The sequence below is a fragment of the Lepidochelys kempii genome, chromosome 6 (assembly GCF_965140265.1).
Source record: "Lepidochelys kempii isolate rLepKem1 chromosome 6, rLepKem1.hap2, whole genome shotgun sequence".
Taxonomy (NCBI): domain Eukaryota; kingdom Metazoa; phylum Chordata; order Testudines; family Cheloniidae; genus Lepidochelys; species Lepidochelys kempii.
The window spans coordinates 14,550,107-14,566,105 of NC_133261.1; the positions used below are offsets into that span (position 1 = coordinate 14,550,107).

At 61.3% G+C, this 15,999-nt stretch overlaps 1 protein-coding gene across 2 annotated transcripts; it reads left to right on the forward strand.

Annotated features, from left to right (window-relative positions):
- Window positions 1-2,219: 2,219 nt before the first annotated feature.
- ANKRD13D (ankyrin repeat domain 13D) lies at window positions 2,220-15,964 on the forward strand. 2 transcript variants are annotated; one of them, XM_073346837.1, is made up of 15 exons: window positions 2,220-2,410; window positions 4,765-4,900; window positions 5,317-5,441; window positions 6,279-6,324; window positions 6,719-6,862; window positions 7,271-7,460; window positions 9,222-9,288; window positions 9,650-9,731; window positions 10,770-10,831; window positions 11,068-11,198; window positions 11,581-11,738; window positions 12,875-13,039; window positions 13,257-13,420; window positions 13,826-13,905; window positions 14,818-15,964. In XM_073346837.1, the coding sequence occupies exons 1-15, from the start codon at window positions 2,321-2,323 to the stop codon at window positions 15,107-15,109; spliced, it is 1,932 nt and encodes a 643-aa protein (XP_073202938.1). In that variant the 5' UTR covers window positions 2,220-2,320; the 3' UTR covers window positions 15,110-15,964. The 2 variants fall into 2 exon arrangements, with proteins under 2 accessions (XP_073202938.1, XP_073202939.1); XM_073346838.1 differs by lacking the exon at window positions 6,719-6,862.
- Window positions 15,965-15,999: the final 35 nt, after the last annotated feature.

Below are 15,999 nucleotides of genomic sequence, written 5' to 3' on the forward strand. Positions count from 1 at the left end.
TCCCCTTCTCCAGCGCTGGCAGTAGACAGGCAGGGCTGGCACTAGGAGGTGCTGTGCTGTGCTGAAGGGAGCAGGGTGGGGACTCAGTTGAGGGCATTTTGTCCCCTTGCAGTCAGTGCTGACCCCAAAGTACCTGCAGAGTGCCATGCTCTGGGGGAGGGGGGGTGTCTTTCTCATGCCTAACCAATCTGTGCCTTGTGCGCCTTGTGGTGGGTAAAGATCCCTGGCACGTTTGGGGAGAAGCAAGTTCATCATCCTGGCTTCCCGGCCAGCTTGACTGACTCCAGCCTGCCTCCCTGCATTCCTTCGTCGGCATTCCCCATGATTCACCATCACTGCCTTTCCTAACCTCTCATTATCCCTGCAGAACGTGGTGCCCTGTACCCCGTGGGGGGGCACCTCCCCAGATCCAGATGCCCTCGTGCCAAACCAGCTCTGCCTGCAAACAGGAAGCACAGATGGCAGCAGGGCTTGCATCACAGCAACTGACCCAGCCTCCCTAAGATCCTCCAAGCTGGCCTCAAGCAGCCAGGATGCCCAGGGTAGCCAAGTCCCGGGCTTGCCGCGAATGCAGGACCCCAAATTGGGAGATGCCTCAGCAAGCTCCCAGGCTGAGGTGTATGGGTGGGAAGCAACCAGAGCAAAATGTAACCATTCCTGCTAGCCAGATTCTTGTGATGGGGGTTGCTCTGGTCTTTTAAACTGCCACTATGGCTCACCCCAGAGGTGACTGCATCTCATTGTTGGGTAATGCTTATAAATATGGCTGCTGCATCCCACCCCAGAGGTGGCTGCATCTCCATTTTGGGTATTATTTATATATATATATATGGCTGCATCTTAGTGCCTGGTTTTAGTTATATATACAGCCACTGCATCCCACCCCAGGGATGGATACATCACAGTGCCTGGTATTACTTACATATAGAGCAGCTGCATCCCACTCCAGAGGCACCTGCATCTCAGCACCAGGTGAGGGATCCCAGTGTAAACAGCTACTGCACCATGCTCCAGAAGAAGCTGCATCTTAGTGCTGCTGGATTAAGCAATTCCACCCTCATGCTATGTAGCTGGTTAAAGAACTTTCTGGTCGGTTAAGATGAACAGTGCTGCAAAAAGGGGATGAGCCAATTTGAGGCTGATTTCACTGGAAACTACATTCCACCCATAGGGGCAGCGGTAAGGCTGCAGGTATTTATTTGCATGGTAGTAGCATAAGAGCCCAGCAGTGTAGCAGGACCCCTGTTGTGCTAGGTGCTGTACACACAGAACACAGTCCCTGCCTCAGAGAGCTGACAGTCACAGGGTACAGTGTTACAGCCAGTGGAGGTGGCAGATCTGTGCTAGCCCTAAACTAGCCGGGGTAGGGAAGAAAAGCCATAATGATATGGCGGTTTGGGCTAGCCACCCCAATACCAGCCTGTGCTGGAGCCTGAGTAAACAGGCTGCGGGTGCCAAGAGTCCTGCTATGGCCAAGACTCCATGCATCTGAAAAAGTGGGTTTTTTACCCACAAAAGCTTATGCCCAAATCAATCTGTTAGTCTTTAAGGTGCCACCGGACTCCTGGTTGTTTTTGTGGCTACAGACTAACATGGCTACCACTCTGATAAGAGTCCTGGCATTGCTAGTCCTGCCCACATGACAATTGCACCTCCACTTTGGAGTGTAGATGCATACTGTGTGCTTCCACAGTACAATAAGGTATTACTATCAGGGCCTTATCACAGGGGGCGGCTCAGGTGACCTATGGGGCAGGCAGGGCTAAGATGCCACAAGGGGGACAGTTAAGATGCAGGGGAGACAGGTGGCCCATGGAGGGGGGCAGTTAAAATGCAGGAGGCGGGCAGAGCTAAGGTGGCCTCAGTGGAAGGGAACAGGGATCAGATGCCCCAAAGGAGGGCAGTTAAGGTGCAGGGGGCTGGGCTAAAATGCCCCAACGGGGCCAGTTAATCTATGGCTGGGCAGGGCTGAGATGCCCCAAGGGGGTAGTTAGGGTGCAGCGGGGCAGGGCTGAGATGCCCCAAGGGGGGTAGTTGGGGTGCAGCGGGGCAGGGTTGAGACTCCCCCGCGGGCAGTAAGCTGGGGGGCAGGTGCGGGGCGGCCCCCCGGGGCGGTGTAGGGCTCGGGCGGAGCCGGGTCGGGGGCGCCAGGGCCCAGCGAGGCCGCCCGCCGCGCTCCGCCCAGCGACGCGCCGCGCTCCGCCCCGCCGCCCCCGGCCGCTGCAGCGATTCCGGGCCAGGCCCCGCGTCCGCCGCCCGGAGCCGCCAGCGCCGCGCAGGGCAGCCGCAGCCTCGGCCGGGCTGGGGACATGGTGACGGGATGGCCCGGGCCGGAGACGCCTTCCCGCTGCACCTGCTGGCCTGGCACAACCGGCACCAGGCGCTGGAAAGCGAGCTGCGCACTGGGCAGGTGCGGGACCCCCCGGGATTTTCCCCATCCCGCCGGGCACTCGCGGGACCCTCTCCGGTACCCCCCACCCCACCACGCGGGACCCTCTCTGGAACCCCCACCCCGCCGGGCACCCGCGGGAAGCTCCCTGGGACATCCCACCGGACCCCACTGGTACCCCTGGGGATCCCCCCGCTCTGCTGTGCACTCCTGGACCCCCCGGGATCCCCTCACCCCACCAGGCACCCCTAGAACCCCCCTGCTCCACTAGCCCTGGGATACCCCCCACTCTGCTGGGCACCCCTGGGACTCCCTACCCAGCTTTGCCCAGCACCCCTGGAACTCTCCCCAGGACTTATCCCACCCCACCAGGACCCCCCACATCCCTCCAAGCACTATGGGATCCCCTAAGCTCCCAGAATCCCCCTATCCCATTGTGACACCACCAGAACCCCTCACTCCAGCACCCACTACCCTACCAGGCACCCCTGGGCAACACATTGCGGGCACCCACACCCTGCTGGGTGAATCCCTATTCCTCCAACCCCCAACCCCACCCTGGACCCCCTTGCATTCTCCACCCCACCAGGCACCAGCCATTCCTTGACTCCCCAGCACTCTCCACCCCAGGACCTTCATCCCGCGAAGCACTCCCCATTCCACTGACCCCCGTCCCAGCAAGCACCCCGCCAGTCTGCTGGGTACTAGTCACCTGGCAACCCCTATACCCCCAGGACCCCCCATTCTGTTGGGACTCCGCAGAATCCCCCACTCCACTGGGCATCCCTACCCTGCTGCAGCCACCCCTGGGGAACCCCACCCATCAGGCACTTCTGGGACCCCCTAATCCCACCAGGAGCCCCACCCTACCAGGCACCCCTCAGGACCTCTCACCCCACCAGGCGCACTTGGAACTCCACACTGCTGGGACCCCAGGGCACCCCACCCCCCCATGGGTAGCCCCACCACAGGGACCCACTAACTCCTCCCAGGACCCTCACCCCACTGAGCACACCCCTCCCCTGGGGCTCCCTCCATGGGGACCCCTGGGACTTCCCCCACCCCATCAGGAACCCCCACCATAGGTACCCCGTAACCCACTTGGGATATCCCACTCTGGCGTGTGCACACACACACACCACTGAGCATCCCCTACTAACTCCTATTCCTACACTAGGTACCCCCCACCCCAAACCTCAATCCAGCATCCCACTAACCCTGCATCACCACTCCCCAGGTGTCCCCTAATCCCATATGCCCCCACTGGGTACCCCCTAAACCCGGGGACCCCCTAATCCCCATTCCTCTACCCAGGATCCCCACTCTCCATTTCTCCACTCTGGTACCCCAACCCAATACCCTCTCTACTCACCCCTCTGGGTAGCCCCCATCCTCCATCCTTTCATCTGGTACCCCACACCAGGACCTCTATCCTTTCCACTTTGGTACCCTCGCTAGTTACCCCTAATCCCCTCCTTCCGGTACCCCCCAGTACCCCCATCGAGGAGTCACCCCACATCCTCACCCCATTATCTGCACCAGGTACCCTCTTAATCCTACCCCTATCATTGCCCCATTATATACCCCGACCCTGGTACCCCTACCCTCCATTCCTCCACCTGACGCCTCTACCCAGCATCCATCCCACCAGGTACCCCCCACCCCAGGTTCCCCTGGTTCCTCTTTCCCTCCACCTGCCCCCTCCCTCTCCACCAGCATCACTCCAAATGGCACTAGGTACTGGAGAGCAAGCAGCACCTGGGCAGCCCCTGGCTCTTACTTCCCAATCAGCTCCCCCTGCCCCAATCCCTCTCACTAGGTCCCCACATTCCCCAACTGGTATCAGGCACTGGAGTGTGATCTGCTCACAGGGCAGGTGTGGGATCCACCCCAACCCAACCCATAGCCCAACCAGCACTGGGCTCTGGAGAGTGATCTCGGGGCATAAACCGACATCCCCTGCCCTCAGCACCCCCCATGACCCATATCAGCCTGCAGCCCACTACAACCACAGTCAGGAGCTTGACAAGAAGTTGGGAGGAGCCATAGGGGAAGGGGGCAGGACAAGGCACCCCAACGTCCCCTCACTGCCATGGGAGGGGCACCTCTGTGCATAAGTGAGGCTGAGGAGCTGGGCAGGAGAGTCCCCTTGTGGGGGAAGGGGGCAGGCAGGAATGGGACCCAGGAGTCCGGGATGGCAGTGGGGGTGTTCATCCATAGAGGCCCAACAGCTTCCAGCCCCAGCAGAGAGGCCAGAGCCCAGGATGGTGAATGGGACCCAGGCCTCCAGAACAGCAGTGGTACATTTGGGGCCCTAGCTTAGCCCATTGGGGAGTTGGGGGTGTACAGCTGTTGACCCTGCGGTTCCCGTTCAGCACGATATCGAGTTGATCGACCCACGGGGCCGCACGCCCCTGGAGCTGGCCGTGTCGCTGGGCAACCTTGAGTCGGCCCGGGTGCTGCTGCGGCACAACGCCAACGTGGGCAGGGAGAATGCCAATGGCTGGACAGGTACTGGCAGGGGGAGCACATGGAGCTGGGGGGGCAGATATGGGGAGTCGGGCGGCTCTGGTGCCAGCCCCTCTGCTGCATGGCTCCTGGCCTATGGCACGGAATTTCTCCCCCACCAGCTGCTGGAGGTCTCAGCTGGAGTCTTGGCCTCCCCTCTGCCATGCTCCTCGGGGCTGGTGCCCCTGAACCTGGCATTCAGACCTGGACTTTGCCAGCAAAGGGCCCTGTGTTGTGCCGTTGGGTACCTGGCTTTGCCTGCCCAGGGCAATGGGTTGGTGCTGGCCATGCCCGGGGGGGTGTGCAGGGAAGGGAGCTGGCTTGGATGCCAGTGTGCAGGGGGGACAGGCAGTGCCCTGCACCTGATGGCTCCGTGTTGCTCCCTCTCTACTCCCCCTCTCCTGCCATCCCGCCCCCAGTCCTGCAGGAGGCCGTCAGCACTGGGGACCCTGAGATGGTGCAGCTGGTGCTCCAATATCGTGACTACCAGCGTGCCACTAACCGCCTGGCTGGCATCCCCGAGCTGCTCAACAAACTGCGCAGGGTCAGTATGTGCGTGTGCCCCCAGCCAGCTTTGCCCTGGGGTACAGACACCCACCCGGGACCCCAGCCCCCTGGCACCCCCATTCTGGGGTACAGACACCTCCCCCAGGACCCCAGGCCCTTGGCACTCCTGCCGTGGGGTACAGACCACCCCGGGACCCCCGCTGTGGGGTACAGAGCCCCCGGGACCCCAGCCGCCTGCCAGCCCTGTCCTGGGGTACAGATACACACACCCTGGGAACCCAGCCCCCTTGCACCCCCGCCCTGGAGTACAAGCCCCCCCCGACCCCCACGGGACCCCAGCCTCCTGCCATCCTCACCCTGGAGAATAGACCTCCCCCAGAACCCCAGCCCCCTGGCACTGCTGCCCTGGGGTACAGATGCCCCCTCCCTGGGACCCCATTCCTCTGGCACCCTCGCCCTGCCAGCCCCTAGGTGCTCCCTGAAAGCTAAGCCATGGACACCCACAGTGCAATGGATCCTCCTGCTGCCCCTCTGGGGATGCATCTGGGATCCCCCAGGATCTTGGACAGGAGCACACCTCGGATCTCACCCAGCCCTGGGGATTTCCCAGTCTGAGATCTGTCCCCCAGGATCTCTGCTGGGATCCCCTCACTTCCCCTGGGATCCTGTTCTTACCCCCCACCCCCATCAGGTCAGGGAATTCCCCTCATCTCCAGATCCGGATCTCTCTTCCCCTGCCTCTCCCCGATCTGATCACTGCAGGGAATCCCCCTATGATCTCCCAGACCCCAATCTCTGCAGGGATTCCCCCCTCCCCGCAGACCCTGATCTCCCTCAACCTGATCTCATCCCTTTGCTGTCTCCTCTCTTCTAGGCCCCTGATTTCTACGTAGAGATGAAGTGGGAGTTCACCAGCTGGGGTGAGTCCATCCCTGGGGGCTCACAGCAGGACACCCCCAGTTGCCTTCCCCAGTGCCAGATACCAGGGCTATCCAGCTACATGGAGGGGGGAGACTAGAGCCCCTTGGTCATTGTGCCCACCCAGCCCCTATCCTGCCCTGATCTCCCAGCAGCTGGTGCCTTCCTTTCTGGGAGCGGAGCCCTAGGGTGGGGGTTTGGGGTGAGGGAGCAGTGCCTGGCAGTGTGAAGCCCAGCCCCATACTGAAGTTCCGGGTGGCTGGGAGGAGGAACTGCAGGCACGTGGACACAGACCCTCCCCAGCGGGGCGCAGGGCTGGGCTGTCAGCATGCAGGTGGGGCAGCTGCTTCCACTGCCACGCCCCTCCCCTGCTCACTCTCTGTCCCTCCCCCACAGTGCCCCTGGTCTCCAAGGTGTGCCCAAGCGACGTGTACCGGGTGTGGAAGCGTGGCGAGAGCCTGCGGGTTGACACCACCCTGCTGGGCTTTGAGCACATGACCTGGCAGCGCGGGCGGCGCAGCTATATCTTCAAGGGGGAAGGTCAGAGATGCCCCCAGCCTCCCCGGGTGGCAGGGCCCCCACCCCGTTCCTGTGCCCCTGGGGGAATTGGGCTCTGCTCCCTCTGGATGTCTGTGCAGGATGCACCTCCCCGATCTGGCTGAGTAGTAGAGCTGGGCCTCTTTCCACTCCCCCACATGAGGGGCTCCCAGAGATGGGACTGAGACCCCAGCTGGCCCAGCCCCAGGGAGGGGAATGGGGTCACCGCCAAAGGGAGTTGGTGCTCCATTGGGATATGGCTGCTGGGAAGGGCCAGGGAAGCAGTCCGCCTGCACCTAGAGTCCCAGAGGATCCTGGAGGGAGGCTGAGGCGACATCACCATGGCACCTCCAGCCCAGCCACGGGTGGTGTGCGGCTGTGGCACTGATATGTCCCTTCTCCCCCGGCCAGAGGAGGGCGCCGTGGTGATGGAGGTGGATCACGACAAGCAGGTGGTCTACACAGAGACGCTGTCGCTGGCCCTGCACGAGCCGGAGCTGATGCTGGCTGCCATGCAGCCCACCGAGGAGCATGTGGCCAGCCGGCTGACCTCGCCCATCGTCTCCACCCACCTCGACACCAAGAACATCGCCTTCGAGCGGTGAGCTGGGGAGTATTCATGCAGGCTGACCGCATGGGAGCGGGCCTCTGAGAGGGGAGCGAGTGTGGGAGGCAGGGTGCACGAGGACATCCATGAGGGAGGTGGGGGAGTACATGACTGGGGAGGGAGGCTAGTGAAGGAGGAGCATGCGAGTAGTGCACAGGCGGTGCATGAGATGTGCTTGTGCTAGAGGCTGTGGACAGTGGGGGAGGGGGGATGGGCACGACTGACATTTGTGTGGTCGCAAATGGTGAGCGGGGCAGTGGATCCATGTGTGTGACGGGCCCTTGTACAACCGTGTGTGCTAGTGAGCTGGGCAGGGGATCCACATGTGTGATGGGCTTTTGTACGACCGCATGTGCTAGTGAGCGGGGCAGGGGATCTGCATGTGTGATGGGCCCTTGTACGACCACGTGTGGTAGTGAGCTGGGCAGGGGATCCACATGTGTGACGGGCCCTTGTACGACCACGTGTGGTAGTGAGCTGGGCAGGGGATCCACATGTGTGACGGGCCCTTGTACGACCACGTGTGGTAGTGAGCTGGGCAGGGGATCCACATGTGTGACGGGCCCTTGTACGACCATGTGTCCTAGTGAGCGTGGGGTGGGGGGATAGTCTATGTGTGCGACAGGCCCTTAAACAACCATATTAGTGAGATAGGCAGGGGATCCTCATACAACTGCATGTGCTAGTGAGAGGGACAGAGGAATCCACATGTGCAACAGGCATTCATGTGACCACATGTGCTAGTGAGTGGGATGGGGGTGTCTTCATGTACAACGGACCCTTGTACAACCATGTGTGCTAGTGAGAGAGGCAGGGGGTCCACATGTGCAATGGGCTCTCGTATGACCACACGTGCTAGTGAGCGAGGTGTAATCTGCATGTGTGATGGGCACTATAGTGTGCGCTAGTGAATGGGATGGGGCAGGAGTCCACATGTGCAATGGGCTCTCGTATGACCACACGTGCTAGTGAGTGGGGAAGGGGGGGTCCGCATGTGCAACCGGCCCTTGTATGCAATGGTCCCTCATATGGCTGCATGTGTGAATGAGAGGGGTAGGGGGTCTGTATATGCAACAGGCCTTCATGTGACTGCATGTGCTAGTGAGTGGGGTGGGAGATCTGTGTGTGTGACAGGCACAACTGTGTGTGCTAGTGAGTGGGTCGGGGGGTCCGCATGTGCGATGGGCCCTCATTTGGGTGCGTGTCTGAATGAAGGGGCAGGCAGTCCGTATATGCAATAGGCCTTCATATGATTGTGTGTGCTAGTGAGCAGGGCAGGGGATCTGCGTGTGTGATGGACACAATTGTGTGTGCTAGTGAGTGGGACGGGGGGTCCGCATGTGCGATGGACCCTCATACAACTGCATGTACTAGTAGCAGGGTGGGGGGATGTGCATGTGACAGACCCTCATATGACTGCTCATGCTAGTGAGCAGGGTTGAGGGGTGACCAGGCCTTTCCTTGGGCATCTTGTCCTTCAACACCATGCCTGCCCTTGGGGTTGGAGAGAAGAGCCAGGGCTGGGAGGTGCACGTGCCTGCAGCTCTTGTGCAGCAGCCCTACTCACACCTAGACACTGAAAGGAGGTGCCAGGGAGGAGCAGAGCTGGGCTTGAGCAGCTCCTGACTGGAGGGAGCCTGGGGGAGACGCAGCCAGGCATTGGGGCATATGGGGGAGGGGAGGGGTCTGTCTAGGGCAGGCTGAGGCAGAAGTGGAGGAACGCAGCATCTGACCCAGCCATTCCCATCTTGGCAGGAATAAGTCTGGGATCTGGGGCTGGCGCTCGGAGAAGATGGAAGTGATCAGTGGCTATGAAGCCAAGGTAAATCCCCATCCTGGGGGTGCAGGGGATGGGAACCTTAACTGGGAGGGGAAGACTGGGATGGGGTGGGACCCAGACCTCTGGGATGGCAGTGTGAAGTCCTTGCTTGTAGGGGCTTCACAGCTCACAGTTCCCCGAGGGAGGAGAGACTAGGATGGGGAATGGGACCCAGGTGTCTAGGAGCAGGAGGAGGTGATTACCGATACGGGTCTCGTAGGACCGCATGTACTAGAGACACCAAACCAGCAAATGGGACTCAGGTGTCCAGGATGGCAGCACAAGGTGCTCACCCCTCTGGGGAGTAGCTCATGGGTGGGCCGGGGGGGCTGGGAAAACTGATTTGCGCCCCATGTCCTGGCAGGTTTACAGCGCCAGCAACGTGGAGCTCATCACTAAAACAAGAACCGAGCACCTATCGGACCAGGACAAGTCCCGCACCAAAGGTAACATGCTGTCCCTAGCCAACCAATCAGAACATGCAGTCTGCAATGACCCGCCCCCTTCCCCTCTGACACACCGACCCTGGACATCCAATCACAGTGCTAGATCCATACACATGAACAGCATAGGATTGCCAACTTGCTAATATTCAAAAGCTGGATACTCCAGCAGGAGTGCCGGAACCTCCCCTGCCCTGCCTCTTCCCCTGAGGGGCCCCCCCTACTCCTTCCCCCCCTTCATCCCTGTTGCTTGCTGCTTTTCCCCTCCCACTCCCCGGGTCAGGATGGGCTTGCCTGCGGAGCCAGGGCTGGGAGCTGCAGCTGCCCGATGAAGGCAGGAGGTGGCCGTGGCTGAGTGGGGCTGGAGCAGGTGATGACCCAATGCCTCTCCACCTCCCACACCCGAAGTAACTGGACATTGGGCGTCCAGTCAGTAGATCTGACCAGACACTGTCAGGTCCCCATTTCAGTCGGACTTTCCAGTCGAAAACCGGACATTTTGCCACCCTAGCACAGCACCCCTTCCCCTGTGACTGTCCACCCTGGCCCCAGCCCTCTGTTCAGACGGCCCCCTCCCACTCTGATATACCCACTCTGGACATCCAATCACAGCACCCCAACCCTCCCCCTCTGACATGCCGACCCACTGTGCCCTGTACTTCCCCTTTTGACAGACCTTCCAATCATAGCACCCACCTACAAGGGCCTGGCCCCATGCCCTGATCCTCCCGTTAGAGTACCACACCCATCCTTACCCTCCAGTCACTACCCCACAGACAACAGCCCGTCTCTCCACCTGTCCATCATGGCTCAGGCCCCACCCCCCGAGCACTTGTGTAAGCTGCCCATGCTGAGCATTCTGTATCCACACCCACATCAGATCTGATTGGCCCTAGCCGATTAGCTGATTGGCCCTAGCCTGTACCCCAGGGCACAGAATGAGTGTGGTGGGTGTTTCCTCAGGGGTGGGGGAGGTGTGGGAGGGAATTCATACACTCTAGGGAGGTCTTTGAGTCTAACCTACTCCCACCCACCCCATAGGCTCCAAGACACCCTTCCAGTCCTTCCTGGGGATCGCCCAGCAGCATGCCTCCCACAACGGGGTGAGTGACGGGCCCCCCATCTGCTCTGGGAACTCGAGACACGCGTCTGGTGTGGCAGGGATCAGGGCAGAGGTGTCACGTTCCCAGCCACGAGGGTAGAATCTGGGGATGGGGCTGTTTGAGGGTTAGGGGTGGGGGGAATACAGCAAGCGAGGGGGAATTCAGCACAAGGGGCACAGCTAGAGAGCACGTGAATCGGGGATCTGATTCCCCCTCCTCATGCCTGCCCCCTCCAGGCCCCCGTGCTGCAGTCCGCCACCCTCACCAACCCCACGGCCATCACCCCGGAGGAGTACTTTGACCCCAGCTTCAACCTGGAGGCCCGCAACATTGGCCGCCCTATTGAGATATCCAACAAAGTGCAGAGGTGAGGTGCAGGGTTGGGGTCTGGGATGACAGCAGAGTGGGAGAATGCGCTAGAGGAGCAGAAAGAGTCGCTCTGCACTCTCAGCCAGTGATACTGTGGGGCATGGAAAATCCACCCTAATTCTAGCTCCCCTCTGCCAGAGAATGGGATCCAGGTGTCTGGGATGGCAGGGCAGGTGTTCACCCCTAGAAGTTCCTGCAGCTCCCTGCCCCCAGAGTGAAGGAGAGGCCAGGACAAGGAATGGGACCCAGGTATCTGGGACAACAATGTTGAGTGCTTGCCCCTAAAGGGCGCCAGGCCTGGTCCCTTGCTCTGCGTAGCCAGTGCTGTGCAGGAAGAGGGGCTGGGGCAACTGGTTGTGATACTCCCCCGGCCATGACAGGTTCAAGGCCACGCTGTGGCTATGTGAGGATCACCCCCTGTCACTGGTGGAGCAGGTGACGCCCATAATTGACCTCATGGCCATCAGCAATGCCCACTTCGCCAAGCTGCGTGATTTCATCACCCTCAAGCTGCCGCCTGGATTCCCTGTCAAAATCGGTGAGTGGGGCTTTTGGGGAAGGGGCGGGGCTGCAAACAGGGGAGGGGCAGTGGTGAGGGAGAGAAGGTAGCAGATCTGATGGGGAGTGGCCTGGCTGGATTTGGAGAGTAATAGAGGTGGGCAGGGGATGGATGGAGGGGAAGGAATGGCTAGTATCTGGGGAGTCTGAGGGGCACAGGGATGGCTGGAAATGTGGTGGGAATTGGGGGAAATGAGGGCCAATTGTGGGGGGGATGAGGGTTGGCAGGGGTCCCCCAGAGTAGGGGGGAGTTGGAGTGGAGTGGCAGGGATTGGGGGCAGGGGAGTTGGGAGGGGTGCAAGGACCATGGAGAAGAGTGACTGGCATGATGGGCAAGGAGTGGCAGGGATCATGATGGGGACAGGTGGCTGGGGGCCATGGGGAGCTGGGTTGGGGAGAATGGGGGAGCTGGAGAGGGGTGATTATGGGGCAGGGGAGGGGCAGCAGGGATCACGAGGGAGACTGGAGGATGGGGGAGCTGGGGGGGGTCTGAGGGGCAGAGGAGGTGTGGCAGGGATCATGAGGGGGAGGGGTGGCTGGGGTTGTGAGGAGCTGGACTGGGGTGGCTGGGGGAGGTGGGGAGCGGTGGCAGGGATCATGAGAGCAGTGGGGTCTGGGGGCCAGGGAGGATAGGGCAACTGGGGATGAGGGTCTGAGGGGCGGGGGAGGTGCGGCAGGGATCATGAGCAAGGAGGGGTGTCTGAGGGCTGTAGGGAGCTGGGCCGGAGGGGCTGGGGGCCGGAGAGGATGGGGGAGCTGGGGAGGGGCAGCAGGTATCCTGAGTGGGAGGGAGGCTGGGAGCCAGAGAGAGTGGGGGAGATGGGGAGGGGAGTCTGAGGGGCAGGGGAGGTGTGGCAGGGATCATGAGGGGGAGGCGTGGCTGGGGGCTGTAGGGAACTGGGCTGGGGAGGACAGGGGAGCTGGGGAGGGGTGGTTATGGGGCAAGGGAGGTGCAGCAGGGATCATGACAGGAAGGGGTGGCTGGGGGCCATGGGGAGCTGGGGTGGGGGGGCTGATGGGCGAGGGGCATGCCTGGGGGCTGTACCATCTGTTGCTCCCAGTGTCTCACGCTGTCATGTTCATACACACACACACACACACACACATACACACCAGAGATCCCCCTCTTCCATGTGCTCAATGCACGAATCACCTTCAGCAACCTGTGCGGGTGTGATGAGTCGTTGAGCTCCGTGCGGGTCTGCGGCCCTGCCCCCAGCTCGTCTCCAGGGGACGCCAGAGAGCCAGCTGCAGGGGCAGAGGCGCCCCCCAACCCCAAAGGTAGGGGAACCTGCAAGGGGCTGGGAGGCTGTGCACACCAGGCATCTCACTGCAAATTCCACAGTGACCCCAGTCTCCATGGGGTCGAGGGCCAAAGCAGTGTGTGTGTGGGATGGGTGTCTCTCTGGGCAGGGCAGACTCCTACGGGTGGAGCAGTGTGTCTGTGATCCCAGTAGGGTATGGGACCCCCCACTCTCACCCCTCCCCCTTTCCCCAGTATTCCCGTTCCCCTGCGAGGTGGACCCGGTGGTGTTCGAGGTGCCACAGGGCTACGCTATGCTGGGTGCTGGCCGCAACGAGCCCATGCGGGACGAGGATGACGACCTGCTGCAGTTTGCCATCCAGCAGAGCCTGCTCGATGCTGGCACTGAGACTGACCAGGTGAGATCCGGGCCGGGACTTTTCCCTCTCAGGGCGCCAGCTCTAATCCGGCCTTAGGGTGGGGGGACTGATGGGCTTAGGGGGGGCAGGGAATGGGACATGGGGCCTCTCCCCACGTGGGGCACTGGCTCTGATTCGGCCCCAGGGTGAGGGGACTGGTGGGCTCAGAGGGGCAGCGAATGGGACGCGGGGCCTTTCTCCTCTAGGGGGCACTGGCTGGCTCAGGAGGACCTGGAATGGGGGACAGGGTCTTTCTTCTCCAGGGCATGCCAGCTCCCTACTTTTGTTCCTGTCCAGTTGATGTGGGGGAGCTGTCTGGCTGGTTCAGGGGTGTGGGATTTGGAGTCTCTGATTCAGCCAGGGAGGGGAATATTCCCGTGTTCTGATTGGTGCCCTGGACTGCAGGTGACTATCTGGGAGGCGCTGACCAACACGCGCCCAGGCTCCAACCCCCCTTCCTATGATGAGGAGTTGCAGCTGGAGCGGTAAGTGCTGGGGTGAGACAAGATTCATGCCAGGCCTCCATGGGCAGCAGGCCCCTACCTTCCATCCCTGGCCTCCCACATAGCCATTCTCTGGGCTGGCAGGGTGAGGCAGGGGCTGGTCAGTGTGGGTGGGGCTGTGAGGTGGTCGGAGGTGGGGCTGTGAGAGGCAGGTGTTGGTTGGTGGGGGGTGGGGCTGTGAGGGAGGGGCTAGTTGGTGGCGGCAGGGCTGTGTGGAAGTGGTTGGCAGGTGGGGCTGTGAGATGCAGGTGTTGGTGGGTGGGGACAGGGCTGTGACTGAGGGGCTGGTCGGCAGGTCCGTCCCTAGCTCTTCTGGTGTCTTATGCAGCCACAGGCGGAAGCGGGGCGGGGGAGGCTGTGTGGGCCCCACCCCAGGCCTCCACGGGATGGGGGAGGCTGGCCACTTCCTGCAGGAAGTGGAATGACCTGGCCCCAGCCTGCTCCGCTCCCCTGGCTTTCAGCCGTGCTGCCGGCCAGTGCTGGGGGGGGGTTCCCCCCAAGTCTGGGAGCCAGGGGAGCGGAGCAGGCTGGGGCTGGGTCACTCCACTTCCCGCAGTGGCCAGCCCCTGTCTCCCACAGAGGCCTGGGGCCCCACACAGCCCCCTCCCCCCGTGGAGGCCTAGTGCCAGCTCCCCCTGCTCCCGCCCGCGGAGGCCTGGGGCCCCAAGCTGTCGTCCTCCCCGGCTCGCGGATGCAATCTTCAGGGGAGTGAGGGCAGGACTGGGAGAGGCGGGGTGGAGCAGAGGCGGAGGCCCTGCACAAGAGCCGGAGCAGGGGCTGGAGGAGCACGTAGCTGCGCTGAGCACCAGGAAAGGGATGCAACTGTGAGGGAGAGGCTGGTCTTGGGAGGCAGGACTGTGAGGGCAGTTGCTGACACGCATCTCTCTCCCCCAGCGCCATCCAGGAGAGCATATTCCTGCAGTCGGGGCAGGGCCTGGCTGCAGCTGAGTCTGGTGGCGGAGGCAACGGCAACAACAGCATCGTCCCTCTTGAGGACAGCCTGGCACCTAGCACCAATGGCTCCTCCTCCTCGGCCCTGCCTCCCCCGGCCTACCCCAGCTTCGACGAACAGCTGCGCCTGGCCATGGAGCTGTCATCGCGGGAGCAGGAGGAGCAGGAGCGCCGGCGGCGTGAGGAGGATGAGGAGCTGCAGCGCATCCTCCAGCTCTCCCTGACGGAGAAGTAATGCCCCTCCTACCAGCAGGGGGCCCTGAACCCAGCCTCCCCCAAGACTCCCAGGGGCTCCCCAGTGCCCTGGCTTTGCTGTTGTATTTTTAACCTTGAGGGGGGTACCCGTCCCATTCCCCACCCCCTGTCTTGCAGGGGGCAGGACTGGACTTGACGAGACACCCTCTGCCTTTCCCAGGGCTCTTAGTCCCGCTGCCTCTTGGGTCTTATTTAATTTGACTCTTTTTTTTTTTTTATGGTTATTCTATTCCCCCTGCCTGGTGGAGGAAAGTTTTGTACAGCTAGGAGGAAACTGAAGAATGAGGGAACAGAGGAGAGGAGGAGCAACAGAGTGGCAGAGGCTAAGGAGAACCCTCAGCTATAGAGAAAGCAGTTTCCAACTGGACTCTTAATACATGTTGGTGGAGGTAGTGGGATTCTGAAACTGGGACACACTCACTCTGTCCTGTCAGCCCACGTGGGCAATAGAGGTGAGGGCAATGAACGGGTGGGGTTAGAGATGATGGGGCAGGGCCAGAAACCAGATGACTAGGGTGGGGATGCTACATTCATTGGAGCTGTGGGATGTGGCACTCAAATAGAAGCAGGGCCAATAATTTTCAGTCCTCTGTTTCACCTCCCGAACCCCCTGTGTGTAGCTGCCATGTCCTCTCCTGCCTGTTTAATTTATTTTATTTATATCTCTGCAGCTCTAGAATGGGGAGGGCGAAGGGTGGGTTTTGTTTTTTTAACTCAACTCCAAAGGTTGGAAAGGGAACAGCTGCGTTGAACGGTGGCTCCTGGCACCCGCAGGTGATGGGTGCGGGCCTCTGTGCAGCAGGAACCATGAAATAAAAAGGAGAAACCAACCAACCCCCTGGCTCCAGCTCCCTTCATTCTGCATGTTGC